At 50.2% G+C, this 16,628-nt stretch overlaps 2 protein-coding genes across 2 annotated transcripts in view; both read left to right on the top strand.

Annotated features, from left to right (window-relative positions):
• Window positions 1–16,628, top strand: part of LOC126556704 (negative elongation factor D-like) — a 173,106-nt gene that overhangs the window by 7,488 nt on the left and 148,990 nt on the right. The gene's annotated exons all lie outside the window — the stretch shown is intronic.
• LOC126561922 (phospholipid-transporting ATPase IF) lies at window positions 3,692–7,981 on the top strand. Its single transcript, XM_050218301.1, has 6 exons — window positions 3,692–3,892; window positions 3,990–5,092; window positions 5,161–5,852; window positions 5,944–7,263; window positions 7,342–7,671; window positions 7,756–7,981. Exons 1-6 carry the CDS (start codon window positions 3,868–3,870, stop codon window positions 7,979–7,981), a joined length of 3,696 nt encoding a protein of 1,231 aa, XP_050074258.1. The 5' UTR covers window positions 3,692–3,867.

Genomic DNA, 16,628 nt, shown 5'->3' with positions numbered 1-16,628 from the left:
AGTGACGGCACAAAACCGTCACCGACAGGGGAAATCCGTGGTAATCGGACAGAGTGAGAGGATTGTGGTGAGGCGCACGGAGAGTGGCCGTTTTTGTTTTTCGTTGTTGCACTGCTGCTGCCACTTTCTTCGCCACAAGTGTTTTCTTTCCCAAAAAAAAAAAAAGAAAAAAAACGTTCTAAGCTTATGCAGCGCATCAGCATACCAAGACGCACAAGTGTGTGCCGTACAAGCAGCAACTATAGCAACCGGTGCGGTTTGAAAGGATCGCACGTTCTTCGGCGCCATACGATCGTTGTGTGTGTAGCGTCGCGAATAGATGCGTGTGTGGTCTGGGAAAGGGTGGCACATATTCGCGTTAGCGTCTTGCGTTGAAGTCATTCGCAGTTTGCACACGGTCTGAGCTACATGCGCGCGCGTTCGATGCTCGTCTGCCCGTGAGGAAGAGTGCTAGCTTTGTCTTGATTTCGACCTGAACAAGAACTCGCTTGCAGTAGAGTAAATTGCCTAAACTTTGATTGTTCGAAGATACTGTGTCCTGAGGGAGGCCTTACACTAACGATCGGATATCGTCTGGAAGCGTGTAGTCACCGAAAAAAATCGTTGGCGTTTAGGTGTTACGACCGGGAGAATGGAACCGTTGCGTTGTGGTGCCGGTAAACCGTCGTCCGATACTTGAAGGTGTTCAATCTCACGCGAGTGTTAACTCGATCCGGCCACAAGCCGTCCATTGTGCCCATTGGGCTAGATGCTAATTATCAATCCAACCGTCATACGGAATAGTGTGTCCACTACTTGCAGCCTAGTACAATCAACAATCAGGTGTCATTTGCCAACACCTACAGACCAAATTATTGTGCATGTGAGGGCGCGCGCGTGCGCGTGTGTGTGTGTGTGAGCGGAAGTACCGCGTGCAGCTAGCGTTATTTACTCCTTCCGAGTGTTTGATCTTCATATACTGGCGGGCCGGTGCAGGGTGTGTGGTGATCAGCCAGCAGGTTACAACGGTTACAGTGATTAATTAAAAACACACAAAAAATCGGTGCTGTGAACATCAATCAAAAATTTGCGCGTGTTCCTACACTCAACCACTCAACAACAAAATCCCATCTTATCTATCCCGCCCAAAACAACGATCAACAACTTCAACTCACCGTGTACCGGATGTGACAAGTTTTGTGTGTGTGTTGAGTGTCCGGTAGTGCATCGTCAAGTTCATCCCATTAACGTTTTACCAGCCTTGGACGGGGGCAGCCAGCATTATGGTAGCCGAGATTGAAACATGTGAGGACTCGGCCCAGGACGAACCTGACCGTACGTATCCTCGCACCCGTTGGTACGCCTTCTGTTGCCGGAGCAAGGTAAGCGGTGATAACACGCGACACCGGAGCACATCCATCGGGCAACAGCAACAATGGGGTGCTGGTTGTTTCGCGTTTAATATCGTTTGCGCTCTGGAAGTAAATGGCAAAACCGTGCGCCATTGCTTTATGGATATTGTCGCTGGCCCTTCGCCAGCATGCCGGAAAATTGAGTTCCCGCTTACCGTAGTTTATCGGATAAGTAGCGCAAGTGGTTGGAGGGGGGGGGGAGGGGAGGGGGGGCGAAGGGGACATTAAACTTATATCGGTTTATGACCGATATATGTATGTGTCCTACTAAAGAAATTTCATTATGAAAATCGACGATCGACGCAAACACTTTCGCGAAGAGAAGCTTGAAACGCCCGTTTATGTAGACATACAGGCTTGGAGCCGTTTTATGTGTGTGTGTGTGTGTGTGAGTTTGCCTAGTTTTCTCGACCCATGTTCTTCACCATCTCCCTCATGCACACTGTACGATGGCTGGCTACCAGCGTTGCAGTTGCAGTTTTTACGACGCTTTGTGCCTCCGCACAAGTGTGTTCTGCTGAGGATTTTGCTTACGATAAGCGATGTCTGTATGCTGCCGTCTTTGGTGCTGCTGGTGCTGGACTATTTCTTTTCAGAAACCTTTTCCCGCACATGCAAGAAATGGCGGAGCGAATGCAGAGGATATAATAAGACGCAGATGGAAAACATTTAAAGAAAAACGGCAATTGTTGTATTAGAATGACAAAAGATGGACGACGCTTAGAGGGCGAGCGAGGCACACCAAGCAAAAGGAGAACTAATCGTGAAGGCATTTGGGTGTGATGCCTTTCACTTATCAGCAAAACTTCTTATTCGGAATAGTTCAGCTCTAACCATAATTGCACCGGTTCCACTTACACCGGAACCGAAGTTTTGCAGCCATGCTGCTGCTGCTTTTTTTCTGCTCTCGCTTCTTTTCGGGTTTCGCGCGCAAACGTGCGCGTGTGTGTGTGTGTGGGTGTGTGTGTTTTGCACAGAATAAATGTACACACCTTACATTTTACGACCCGAGGCAGCAAAGAACCGAGGATGGCAGAAAACATAAAACACAGCACAACACACCGTTGACAACTAGCAGCAGAAGAAAGAAAGAAAAACTCACCCCAACGGGTAAGGCCTTGGAGCAATAAACCACCCGAAGGATGTGTGTGCTGTGTGCGGTGCATACACGGTTTCGAATGCTGCACGGTTAGGCGTGCTTTGCGTTGCTTTCAACCGGTTGAAACACCATGCCTTGCATCCACATCCTACAAAGGGGGGAAAAGGGGTAGAGTGAGAGTGCGGGGTGACGGGGATGGCAACGTTCGGTGACATTAGGGATTTGTTCTGGGCCCTGGGCTGGCGGAAATATGATTGGCACACACGTCCCAACTGAGCTTTAGCAGGAGATGAAATTTAAACATTTCATTGCGAGGATATACCAGCTGTACTGGCAGCGTTTCAATATCGGTTTTAATAAGCTGGTGTGGAAGTTGTTTTCCCTTCTTCTTTTTTTATTTGCAAAAACTGAGATATACGTGTATGAGTTTAAATCTTTCCCGGTACAGTTCTTTTCCTTAACATTTTCTTTCACAAAACCGAAAAAGAAATGCTCTTAAAAAAGATACTTCGAAGTTGATGTGGTGTCCTACATCGCACACATAATTCTAAGCAATTCGCAACACCCGCATAGCTTGAACAGCACTGGCCGAATTGACTGGGCCGCACCGGCCGCATGATATATGGCGGTGCTGCGAGATAATGCTTTTATGACCGTGACGATTACAAAACACACTCGAAGAAAATGATGGTGAGTAGGTCGGGACGATGTGTTCGGCTTGTGGGGGTTAAAAAAAAAGAATAGTATCATTTTATTGATGATGAATCACAACGGGATTCGTAGTGAGGAGAGCATAAATAATGTTAGTAATGTTTTCTTATGTTAATTCGAATTTGACTACTCAAACGTAACCGATTCTAGCATGATGAGATAGTTTTATTGGGCTAATAACACGCACTGCATAGCGACGAACCGGTGGTATGATGGTAAGAGCGGTAGCGTTTAGGTGCACGCGAGGGTCCGAGTTTGAATCTCATCCAGACCCAGAGATCCGTGTTCCATTGAGCCAAAAACTTTTATCTCTCTTTGGGGATGTTTTTCACGGATGGTAGGGACGGGTCCACTAAAGAAGAGGAAGAAAAATGTATATGGAGGAGCCGTGAAAACCCCGCTCCTCCTAGTAAAGGACATTTTTGAAAAGCTTTTTAATAATTTGGATTAAAAAAAATCCCTTCTCGCGTGATTTTTTTCTTTTAGGGTAACCGAGTATCGCAGGAATCAGATTCACTGTCGGTGAAGGTAGGATGCGACGCACAGGAGGAGAAGCAGGCCGGCGAGACGAATCGCATCAAGTCGACGAAATATACGCTGCTCACCTTCCTGCCGCTCAACCTGTTCGAGCAGTTCCGCCGCATCGCCAACCTGTACTTCCTCTTCATGACCGTCATATCGATAGTGATAGGTGAGTTGGTGTGTATGTGGGTGTGATGATAAGCGGAGGGTGTCCACCCAACACGCGCGTACCCTCATATCCGTCTCTGTTTTCCAAACCCCAACAGATAGCCCGGTTTCGCCGATGACGTCGCTGGTGCCGCTAGTGTTCGTGATAGCGGTGACCGCTGCCAAGCAAGGTTACGAAAGCTTTCTGCGCTACCGGGCGGACAATATGGTCAACTTCTCGCCGGTGACGGTGATACGGGGCGGCGAAACGATCGACATCCGCTGCCAGGACATACGGCGCGGTGACATTGTGCTGATGTCGCGCGACTGCGACATACCGTGCGATGTGGTACTGCTGCAGAGTTCGGACGAGCACGGCCGGTGCTACGTGACCACCGCCAACCTGGACGGCGAAACGAACCTCAAGACAATGGCGGCCCCGAAGGGTGTGCCGAGCGTGCCGCCGGAACGGCTGAACACGATCGGGCGGATCGAGTACGAGCGGCCCCATACCGATCTGTACAGCTTCAATGGGCGGATCGAGCTGGCGGACATGTTTGTGATCGGAGGCGAACACAGCGTACTACCGCTGGCGGCGGAAAATCTTTTACTGCGTGGTAGCCGGATCCGCAACACCGAGTGGGCGATCGGTTGTGCGGTGTATACTGGGCAGCAGACGAAGCTGGCACTGAACAGCCGGATGACAACGAGCAAGATGAGCTCGAGCGAACGGTACGTCAACAAGTATTTGGTGTTCTTTCTGGTGCTGCTGGTCGTTATCGTTACGGTCAGCTACTTTCTCAAGCGCTACAACGACGAGTATCAGACGCAGCACAACCTCTACCTCGGCGAGATACTGTCCAACTATCGCGTGTCACAGTTTCTGCAGGACTACTTCTCGTTTCTCATACTGTTCAACTATCTGATCCCGATCTCGCTGTACGTTACGATCGAGATGGCCAAATTTCTCGGCGGGTTCTATCTGGAGTGGGATCCGGAGCTGTACGATGAGGAGACGGACCAGCCGTGCATTGTCAACACGTCCGACATTAACGAGGAGCTTGGGCAGGTGTCGCTACTGTTCTCGGACAAAACGGGCACGCTCACCAAGAACATTATGATCTTTCAGCAGTGCTCGATCAATGGGCGAAAGTACGAGCAGAAGGGTCGCCGGTTGCAGGAATTCGACCGCCGGAGTGCGCACAAAATTAACGAGCTTTCGGTGGGTAGTTGTCGTGCTAGCCATACGCAACATTTAACAATGTGTTCCTTGATTTTGCAATCTTACAGAGCCATGTGTACGAGTTCTTCCAAGCGTTGGCCGTGTGCCACACGGTGCAGGTAGCGGGCGACTATACGAATGAAACGGAAGAGGATTCTAGCGAAGCGCCTGCAATAGGGGCGCTAGGGACCGAGACTCTGCTTGAGGTATCGCTAAACTCCGTCGGTGCCAGTACTGTCGTGCAGTCGGAATCTACCACCCAGGGGTCCCCGGTACGCAACAGTCGGCGGCCGACAAGCGCACTGTACGAAAATCAGCCCCGTGTCGAGGTGACGCCACCGGTCACCCGGCCCCAGAGTTTGTACGAAACGCTTGAAACGAGCTTCATTCAGCGGCAGCCGAACTTTAGCAGCAGCAACGGCCATCTGCAGCTGCCCGACCTGCAGCCCGAGCTGAAGCGCACCATCTCGGCGTACGAGGAGAAACCGCCGACGCAACCGTTCGGCGATATGAAGCAGCTGAGCCATCGGCGTACCCAGTCCCACGTACCGTTCGGTGTGAATCGTCCGAAAAGCTACCAAAATGCTGTGACCGGCGGTGCGTTGGTGGCACGACCGGTGGTGACGTTGCGCCGCAACCGTGGCTCGTACGTGTCACGCTCGGTAAGGGAATCGTACGCAGCGCCGGCCTACAACGAATCCGCTCTGGTACAGCGTCAGGAATCGCATCTCCGGCAGCGCGAGGTCGACTCATTCATTCGGTAAGCGCAAACACCAGGCGTCTCCATCGCGTCCGAGGTGACGATTTATTTCTTCCTTTTTCTATCTTTTTCTTCTTCTTCTTTGGGGCAGCAAAATGGACTATCAAGCATCGAGCCCGGACGAGAAAGCGCTGGTGGAGGCATGCGCACGTATGGGTCTCGTGTACATCGGTAACGACGGTGACCAGATGCAGATCAAGCTGCGCCGCTCGTGCGTGCGGGCGAATGTGCGATCCCGGCTCGGTGAAGTGCCGGACGAGGAGCTGGTACAGTACGAGCGTCTGGCGGTGCTCGAGTTCACCTCCGACCGGAAGCGTATGAGCATCATCGTACGTGACGCGCACGGTCAAATTTGGCTCTACACCAAGGGTGCGGAAAGTCACGTACTGCCACTGTGCGCTCACTCGCCGCTCATCGAAACGACCCAGCGCCACATTGACGAGTTTGCCAAGTTGGGGCTCCGTACGCTGGCGGTTGCCCGGCGCCGCCTAACGGAGCAAGAGTTCCGCACGTTCAGTGACGAGCTAATGGAAGCCGGCAGCTCCCTGGTAGACCGTGCCGAGCTGGTTGAAGCCTGTCAGCGGCGTATCGAGACAAACCTGGAGCTGCTAGGTGCGACCGCAGTGGAGGATGCACTGCAGGACGACGTGCAGGATACGCTGCAAGCACTCGGCCAGGCCGGTATCCGTGTGTGGGTGCTGACCGGCGATAAGGTGGAAACGGCACTCAACATTGCACTGAGCTGTGGCCACATCCCGGACGGTTCTGCCCGCTACTTCATCACCGACTGCCGCACCCCGGAACAGTTGCAGCAGCATCTCGACACGCTGGCGCTGGAGATGTTCCGGCAGCGCGATACACCTTTCTCGATGCTGATTGACGGTACCAGTCTGGCGATCGCGCTGGACTCCCACCGGGAACAGTTTCGCGACGTGAGCGAGCGGTGCCGGGCGGTACTGTGCTGCCGGCTGAGCCCGCTGCAGAAGTGCGAGGTGGTGCAGCTGATGAAAACGTCCGACAGTGCGCCAGTGACGGCGGCGATCGGGGACGGTGCGAACGACGTGTCGATGATACAGGAGGCGCACGTTGGGCTGGGCATTGTGGGGCGCGAGGGTCGCCAGGCGGCCCGGTGTGCGGATTACGCGTTTGCGAAGTTCTGCATGCTGAAGAAGCTGCTGCTGGTGCACGGCCACTACTTTAGCACGCGGCTTGCGGTGCTGGTGCTGTACTTCTTCTACAAGAACCTCGTGTTTATGGGCGTGCAGCTGTACTTCCAGATACATAGCCTGTTTTCGAACCAGTCGGTGTACGATTCGGTGTTTCTCACGCTCTACAACGTTGTGTACACCGCGATACCGGTGCTGGTGCTAGCACTTACGGAGAAACCTTACCAAGAGCAGACGCTACTTAAGTGAGCCTCGCAGTGATCGGTTACAAATCCTTACAGCTGTACTGATGTGTTCTCTCTTCCCGCTTCCCTTCCCAACAGAAATCCCTCGCTGTATCAGAAGGTGGCCGGCAACAAGCAGTACGCGTGGAAATACTTTATCGGATGGCTAGTGCTGGGCATCTATCACTTCTCCATCATCTACTTCTTCACGTACGCCGTCTGGAGCGGGAATCCGGCCCTGTACGCGAACTGGCCGGCGACGGTCAGCTTCTCCTGTTACGGCACCGTACTCATCCACAACGTAGTCGTGCTCGTCAACCTGAAGCTGCTGATCGAAACGATCTACAAGTCGTACATCATTATCGCAACCGTCCTGCTGTCCATCTTTGCCTTCATGGGGACCACGTTCGTGTACAACCTGCTGCACATGTAAGCCCACCACGACGAGTGTTTGCCAGCGCTAGCGATTTGTCTCTAACGCATTTTTGTTTTCGTATTCCCTCCCCCCAACAGCAACTACGACGGTTCCATGCTGCACGTGTACAACAATCTGCTCTCGTCGCTAACGTTCTGGGTGCTGAGCATTGTGATACTGATAGCGGGCTTCCTGCCGGACCTGACGATGCTCGCGATACGGGCGATGGAAATTAAGCTCGGTCACATCTTTCCGGGCGGTGCCAAATATCGGCGTGTACTGTTTCAGCGCCGTAGCGAGCAGCTACAGTCTACTGATCTTTAGACAAACAATAACTACGCCTTCCAGCAAACAAGACAAACAGGCTGGACGTAATGTGATCACTGCTTTAGCATAGAATTTGCTTACCTTCATGACTGCTGTACCATCTGCTTAGATGGGGGAGGGATTGTGTATCCTTGCGGGAACAGTTGCACTGGCTCGATGCCTTAGATGTACCTTGCTTGTAGTTTTACGCACACACACACACATACATACGCATATATAGTTGTTTGTTTCGTGTGTCATTTCTTGGATTGATTTACCAGTATTTTGGTGTTTCGCGCCTAACTGCTTCCGGGTTTGATGTTGTCGAGTTCGACGACTACCACCGTAGGATAGGCGTAGGAATCATTGTGTGTAGGGCGTATGATTTTTCAGTGTAAATTATTGTGCTACCCTTTTGGAAGCTATTTATTACGTAAGCATTAGGACCTTACAAGGGGCATTTTATTAACCGCGAAGCGTGTAGACGATTGCCACCAAAAACAGGGAAGAAAAGCGGCCTTTTCTTTTTTTAAATAATCAGATGTGATGGTTTAACAATTTCCACCATGGCGTGTAGTGTACTAAAGGCGCTTTATGCGTAACGCAAAGAAGCTAGTAGATGGTAAGGATATCACACGTACAACAAGCAGGGCAACGAAACCAATGAAAAGAAAAACCAGCATCGACCAAAACAGTTAAACAGTTAATAGCCAGGACCTTGTGTTGCACTATCCGTTACGAAAGCGCATCCCCGTACGGCTACGGATGGAGTTTAGTGGGTGCAGAGGAGGAAAGAGATGCAAAACCGGGCAGTCCTGTAACCGTAGAGTTAAAATTATAGCGCTAGAAAGCTAGAATTCCACAGCTCCCTCTTGCGTCCATAGCTCTCGCCCTGTGTGCGCTGAAGCTATTTATTGTTTTTATACCAGTCACCCCCCCCCCCCTCCACCCTCTCCCTCCTTTGTACACCATCAGATCTCTTTTCGGGGGAGCTTTTATATGCATAAACTTTTTTTTTTTGTCGTTGTTGGTTAAGGATATTCGTTTAGCGTAAAATATGCCATTTCTTAAAATCCCCTTCGGCCAAAGAAAAACAGACCATTTTTGAAATTTTGGAGAACCACCGGTTGAGCACTGGTTGAGCTGCTGCTATTCACTTTCTTTTCGCTTCTCCCTTTACCCAACTTACTGCTCCTCATTTCTGCTCGTCCACGCTTTTCCCCCAGCCCAGCCCAGACTGCAGACTAGCAACAACAGGTTCCTGGTGAGGTTTAGTCTTTTTTTTAAGGTGTGTATTCGGCATTTGTTTAAGGTTACACCATAAACTACGTACATTAAGAGGATTTTTATAAGAATATACAAGTGAGTGATTTACGAGCGTGGATTACTCTTGTACCTACGCGAAGCTGATCAAGATGGCACACACACACAAAAACCCACAAAACAAACCCAGACACAGGAGGAGAAGGAGAAGGTGGAAAAAGGAAAATAAGACGAGAACAAGGATTTTACAAGTAAATAAAATTTAAGCAACATTTTAAAGACTTTAAACATCTGGTACTGTCGCCATTTTGGCGATCGTTTTGAATGTGTTTTCTCAACAAAAAACTATCAGCAGGACCTGCTGCTTTACCTTACTTCAAGTCCTACCCGTCCATCTTCAAGACAAACACTTTAGGTGCGAGTACCCGTACGGGACCAAAGCAGAGCATCCCCCCCTCCCTACCCCCTTCTCCTCCCGATAACCTTGAAGCCTGCCGACGTCAGTGTCGCGCGGAAATCCGATGGCGAAAATTACTGTCGAACGGCACATCCCACGGCCGGCAGGGCCTGCCCACGGCCGGGTGCAAAACAGGCCACATTCCCGGGGCAAAATTTGTCGCCGCCCGACGAACCCAGGGCAAAGATAAGACGCTTTCCCGCCAGCGCGCGCCGATATGCAAATTTTGTGCCATTTTTCCAACTTTTCCAACGCTTCCAAACCCCCCACCCCCCCTTCCCCTCTCGCTGCCTCTCCACGGGCCTGAGTCGTTCGTCTGCGACAAAGATTGATTTCGCTGCCACCAGTCGGCCGTACCGCGCCGTGGCCGCTTTTCCTAGCAAACCGAACCGCTTCTGGTTCCGATCCGATTGCAGGGAGCGGGACGGTGAACAACATCCGACCGGAATGGTTGATGTTCACGTGGTGCGCCAACCGGAAGTTTGCTAAATAAATCAGCCATTTTCTCTTTTGCGGTGATGAAGGATTTAGGATGCTAGTTTAAAAAAAGGTTCCCTTTAAAAAGGGCCCCAAAAACACACACACGTGTTTTTGCGTAACGTTTTCCTGACCAACGACTGTCAACGTCTCAATTTTCTCAATCGGGGCTTTGCCGCTTTTCACTCGCGGGCCCAACCGGATCGGAGCATCACGCCACGTCCGTGGCGCGGCAATTGTGTGTGTACAATTTTCCCGCGCCTCGCTGCACCTGGCGGTTGGTGGCCGCCGCTTCGCGAGCATTTTATTTTTATTGTGAACTGTCACGCACGTGCTTTGCTCATTTGCATTGCACGGCTCGCTTCTCGCCCATTTCGCAGGAATGAAGCTGGCAAGCTTCTTCGCAGTAAGCATGGAACTGCGTGACGCAAAGGCAACCGTTGTCGGCGGACTACTGTTGTCCGCCGACCGCCCGAATAGTCGAGAAAGCTCTCCGCGGGCCAGCGAGCCAGGAGCGCTGCTGCTCCTGTGCAGAACCTTTCGCAATCAGCGTTACCCCGCTGCGTTGATAAGGCGAATGGCGTTTGAGAATAGCCGATGTGTTGCGACAACCGAGAGCGGGAACTCTCCACCAGTGCTTACTGCAGACGCACGCAGCAGACGCGGTACGGTATTGTATATACGCTCTTCACTAGAGCTCGGTTTCAGCAGTCGTGAGTGAATCGTTGAACGACGCGGACCAGTAGTCCTGAGCTTGCTCCTATCCGGTGGATGTTCGGTGTTTGGGAGGCTCGGTAGGCAAACTCCGATAGCTTGCGGTATCGTGTTTGGACGCTTGTTGGCAACCTTACAACCCCCGGCTATCCCATCACCTCCTCCCCCCCACCCACACACACACAGGCGGCTGTGTCCTCTGCAAATGAAGGGTGAAGGTGGTTGGTTGCTTTGTTGGCGCTGGGGCCACTAGTGTGTGACGGAAAAGCGTGCGTTTGCTAGTGATTGGGTGCCCAACAAACAAACATTCGCCCCCGATACACATGCATACGTGCAGGTGACGCACCAGGTGTTGGCAAAAGGCATCAATCAAAGCGCACACGGCGTCGCATTTGCAGTACGGTGATGACACGTGTCACCCACACGGCGGTACTACCACTCATCTGAAAGCATGCCTAAACCTGTATAGTAACAGTTACGAGTAGAAAGCCTAGCGTGACGGTAAAGTTAAGTGCGTGTGAAGAAATAACACACCGAAACCCCCCCCCCCCCTCCCCAATACACAACAAAAGTGGAGAGCACAAAGAACCAGTGGGGAAAGCAACAAGAAGAAAAAAATGGAGAACCACGCACACCCGAAAGGACGCAGAGTGTATAAGTAGCGAGTAAAAAACAAAATGGATCGTTAACACCGACCGACAACAGGTAAGCGTAACCAATACCTCCTCTAAGGGGTAGAAGTAATTTTAGAATTCCCATCACCGGGGTTTGTTTGGTGTGCCAGTGTGGGCCGAAACGAAAGGGCTCTCAAAAAAAAAAACTCAGGGGGACATTTTTCACTCTTCAAAAAACGAAATGGAAAACGGACTCTCCGCTTGTTGCTGCAGTTACTGAGAAGAAGAAGAAAAACTAATCCGAGGAAAGAAATCCGACACCCCTCACCCAGCAATCAAATACAATTCTCCAACTCTAAGGAACTCCGAAACTCTGGACAGGATCGGGCCAAACGAAAGCGCGTCTCGGGGAAAAAAAATGGCTTTTGCCGAGAGTCTTTGGAACTGCCGGAGACGGATATTGCGACAACTCGTGTTGCTTTCCTTTTAATCATCCGACTGTACCGCCTTCCCCATCCCTCTTCCCCTCATCCCCTTGGGGAAGAAATGGGGTAGGACCTCTATGTACGCCGTAAAGCAAATGACCAATTCAAACCCGTGCTGGATTCGCTAATCGATCTCCAAGTACTACTTCCAAGGGTGCTCCCAGGAACCACAGTCGTGTGTGTGTGTGTTTGTGTGCTTGTGGTGGTAGGTAGGTGGTAGGTAGGGAGAGATGTTTTTGCCAAATTTACCAATGCTCTAATGCTTTTGGGGCGAGTTAATCTGATTGTGAATTATTTTGCAATCGTCCTTGTGAGGGAGTCGATTCCAGAGAAGCGAACAGGAAAAAAAAGAGAATAAAATGAAGGCATTAGATTGGCAACAAAATTCGTGCAGAGTGTTCACAGAGGTCTGGGTTTTTGGGGTCGTAAGTGGGTTGTTTTTTTTTTTTTTTTTTTGGGGGTTTGTTCGACATGTTCTTTTTTGTTGTTTTCATCGAGCAGGGCACCACTGAAGGTTATAATTAGCACTCAAGCACCTAAATAATTCAATACCGTCTGTGCACGGTGGTGCTCTTGGTGGTGGCGTTCGTTTGCTATCCACTTGAGCCCATGGCCCATGGCTGTCCAATAAGGAAGAAACATAAATACTGTCCAAATGCGCGCGGTTTCGCTATTCGTTTATCATTAATTTGATCCTTAATGCAGGATAATGGCGAAATATCTTCCTCACTCTCTCTCACTTTTTCCAAAATCGCTCCATTTGGTGTGTGAGTGAAAATTTGGCAGTGTTGTTTTTTTCCTCTTCGCTCCTATCTTAACAATATTTTATTCCTCCACTCAGCACACACCAAGTCCGCATCACGGTTAACCTCTTGGCCGTATTATTTACAAGCATATCTTTCGAAATTAAATTATCTACATCCTTGCTTTGTTGAAGATCCGTACCACCGGCAGATGAGAAATCTTGCCGCGCGTGTATGTGTGTTGAAGATCTGGTGAAGAATATACAAATTGAAAATCCAAGACATGAACTGCTCTAGGCAGCAAAGCGATTGCCAACAATTAACTGAAGCAGCCGGAGATAGCATTGGCACGGTCAAGAGAAGAGAAAGAACGTTAAAGAAACGTTAAATCCCAACCGGACATTGGATCCGGATGTGGGAGGCTGGCCAGCGTTAGCAAGCCAACCATCAAGTGATTAATCAGTGCAATTTCTTCTACTGGCTTTTGTCTGGTGATTGTTTGGGTCGGATCTTTAGGGATCTTCAACCGGAAGCCGTACCTGGGTCGGTGTTGTGTTGTCTGAGGAGAATGGAGGACATTTCCTGTTGCTTTTTTCCCTCTCCGCTTCCACTACCCAATGGGGATGTCACCATTGACGCATTAGCAAATGATTCTATCAGCTGAGGGTACCCATATCCTTGCGTCCCTCATGTCATTCGAGACTTAACCATCCAACAGTGAAAAGCAAAAAAGGAAGACGATCTTTGTTTAATTTTCTTACGGGCAAAAGAAAGAACGAAACACAACAATCAAAACCATTTAAGTTCAAACGGCTTGACAGCAAAGTTTTGCATGTCCCCAGGCAAAAAAAAAAAGTTTGCAGGTCACCGAAAAAGGTCCCGTGGCAGGAGAGGCAAAAGTGAGCCGTCCCAAACTTTGCCAACCAGTTGTTGCGTACGGCAATGGAAAAGTTGGTAGATTGCACCTTTCTGACTTTAGCATTTCGTCATCACACTTTTATTGGCGTTGCTGCGCGGGAGAGCGTGGTGTAGCGTGATGGTTTAGTGGTAGCGGTGTCTGGTCTTTCACACGCCCGGACCGGTACTGAAATCTCATTCCCTTTGCATTTTCGCTCCTTTTTCGTATGCAGGGAACGGTGAATATTTGAAGGCAATATATCCCCAGGAATAAAGGAGATGGTGATGTGGAGAAGAAGAGGTCTCCTTGAGGTTGTTGTTGGTTGGGTTAAGGAAGTTAAAAAATGTATGAACAAAGAGACGCATTTGCACGTAACGGTGAGTAGAGTAGTAGCAAATAGATCAGACAGCGGGGGTGCGGTACAGTTGGTGAAAACTGAAGACATGACGATGTAGTCCCCTCCTCCTCCATTGTGTTCAGCTTCTAATATGCAGCTGGTGGTACACATATATTGGCGGAAAGCGCAATTGTAGCATCAATTTGAAGGCACGTTCAGCACAACTCTCTTTCTCTCTCTCTCTCTCTCTCTCTCTCTCTCTCTCTCTCTCTCTCTGCCACACTCTGTCTCCCCGCGAAAGTATCTCCAAAAACCATCGTGTCCTTCCTGTGACGGTTCGTGGCAAAGTGTTCATCCTCGGATGGCTCCTGTATATATGCAAAATGAATGGCAACGAGATCTATCAAACCAAACGTGTGTAGAGTAGTAGTTAGCAGCAGCAGCCCTACAATGGTCTAGCAAGAAGAAGAAAAAAAACAACTTTAAATGCTACACACTCAGCGCAGCAACAACACCGGAACGTGTCGACACGCCATTCGGAGCCTTTCCGCCACAATCAACAATTCGCACAGCATTCAACTGGTCCTCACAGTCAGACACACCTGGGTTGAGTGTGGTGATACACGCACACACACACGGGGCAAGCCAGGATGGACATCGATCCAAAGAGGACCCTCTATGTGTGCGTGTTTGTGCCCACCTGTGTTTCCCACTTTGACAACCCAGCAGGTGGCGCGTGGCGCTCGAGCAACATGTAGCCCCAAAGTTGGGTGTACAAAATAACTTGTCTCTCTCACTCTCACTCTCTCGTTCACTCTCTTTGTGGCTCCAGGGCCTCCTCCACCATTCCATTATGAAGAGGAAATGGTATTCAGTTATATTATTGATTGCGGAAAGATTCGGCGTGCTGTGGCTTATTTGGAGGAGGAGAAGTAGGTGCATGTGGTCCCGCTCCAAACAATGGCTGCGGGGATGGGCTGTGTTGTTATCTTCGCTTAGTATTTTGCTGCTGCTACTATTGCCACTGTTGCTAGCAATTATCATCCCAATCGTAGCCGGTAAACACACACGCGCACTCGAGCCACAGTTTACTGCGGTAAAACGACGACGACAACGGTTGACGAGCCCGAACGACGACCCGAAGCTCGTATCCTTTTTTTTTGGTGAATATGTATGAGAGCGAGAGAGAGAGAGAGAAACAGGAGAGCAACCGAACTCTACCTGTAGCGCGCGCTTTATACGTGCCCGAGAGTACTACTCACTTCACCAGCCGCTACGCTAGTATAGCGACGAACACTGTACACAGGCTGTAATGCATGTCACAGCGGAACCTGTACTAACCTTCAGCATACTCTCGGTGCTGCCACACGCCACTCTCCACTATACCGTACTGACGCGCTGTCAAGTGGTTTCCTTCAGCGTTTGTAACCTTTCACTCCGCACGCTGCCTGGTGCGGTGGTGTTGCCTCGCAGCTCGCGCGTTATTGCGGGTTGCGCATCCGAGCTCTGATAGAATTTTTAGAACAAACAGCGAAGGTTTTAGCAAAACAACAGGCTTAACCTACATCCTTACCGTGACGTAGAATGAGCGGTGGGGCCGCACCGTGCAGCTCTGCCGGGACCGTTGCTCCAAAGATTAGTCTCCGTTAAGCAATGCAGGATATGAAGATGCCTGCTGTGGCAGCCAAAGGTCGACCTGAACGGAAAAAAGGGGTCTGCTCTGCGCTGGGGATGCAGTTTTTTATTTATTTTTTTCTTCCCCACAACCGATCGTGTCTGCTAGTGTCTTTTCGAAGTGCTCGAAGTTGGAGCTAGAGGATGGGCGTCCATGCACAACCTTGATGTGCTTCCCTGTTTGCTGTGGCACTTTATGGTGTCGACAGTGCGGCTTCCTTATCTTCCATGCTTATTTTTTTGTCTTCTGTCCATCCTGAACAATCGGACCCTTGATTGTGTCATCGCAGTGGAGGAGTTGGTGAGCGGAGTGGTAGGAAACTTTCTTTAACTATCTTCCAGTCCTTCGGGTGCCTGTAGCCTGCACCTTTGCTCAATTGTACTTATCTCTGGGAAATAAAATGAATCCATTAGAGGATTCGCAAGAAAAACCCCTTAGCCAACTTCAAACTACCGGCGATGATGAGTTTGGGACGGGCGCCCTAACGAAAACACTCACACCCGGCCATAGGGGGAGGGGGAGTGGGATGGGCTAGCAGGACCATTGATGTTTTATTTACGAACAGCATTAGGTATCTCATCCCCCCCCCCCCCCCCCAACCGGTTTCGGTTTGAGGTTTTGCCTATGACAGTTCGTTTTTTTGTTACTGTTGCTGCTGCCTGTTCTCTGTTTGCGTTTGCTAACGGCCTACCGGGGTCTAGGTCAGCGATCCAATTTCACCACAGGATTAGTTTAGCTTAGGGTTTTTTGCAGGGTCTTCAACCCTTGCCCTCCGGGGGAGGAGTACGTTTGCACAGTAATAACGGGATACGGGTGTTTGGAGCAAGGCAAATTTGATCAAGTACTACTTGCGCCCACTTTAATGACACACCATTTTTGTCCTGTGATGGGGAGGGAGGGCTTCATCACTGGCTTGTAGTCTCGACCTTAGCTTTTCGACCTTTTTTTTGCTGCTGTTGTTGCTGTTGCTGCTATCTTCCATTCGAGTCATCCGGAACGTCC

Source organism: Anopheles maculipalpis, chromosome X (assembly GCF_943734695.1).
Source record: "Anopheles maculipalpis chromosome X, idAnoMacuDA_375_x, whole genome shotgun sequence".
In the NCBI taxonomy this organism is placed as follows: Eukaryota; Metazoa; Arthropoda; class Insecta; order Diptera; family Culicidae; genus Anopheles; species Anopheles maculipalpis.
The sequence above is the reverse complement of the archived record's forward strand: the minus strand, read 5'-3'. Positions and strand labels throughout refer to the sequence as shown.

Excerpts from the sequence above, each read along its gene's own strand:
- LOC126561922 (XM_050218301.1), top strand. The coding sequence starts at position 3,868 with ATGACCGTCATATCGATAGTGATAG. Across the intron at positions 3,893-3,989 it reads CGTCATATCGATAGTGATAG|ATAGCCCGGTTTCGCCGATG; the intron begins GTGAGTTGGTGT and ends AAACCCCAACAG. Across the intron at positions 5,093-5,160 it reads ACAAAATTAACGAGCTTTCG|AGCCATGTGTACGAGTTCTT; the intron begins GTGGGTAGTTGT and ends GCAATCTTACAG.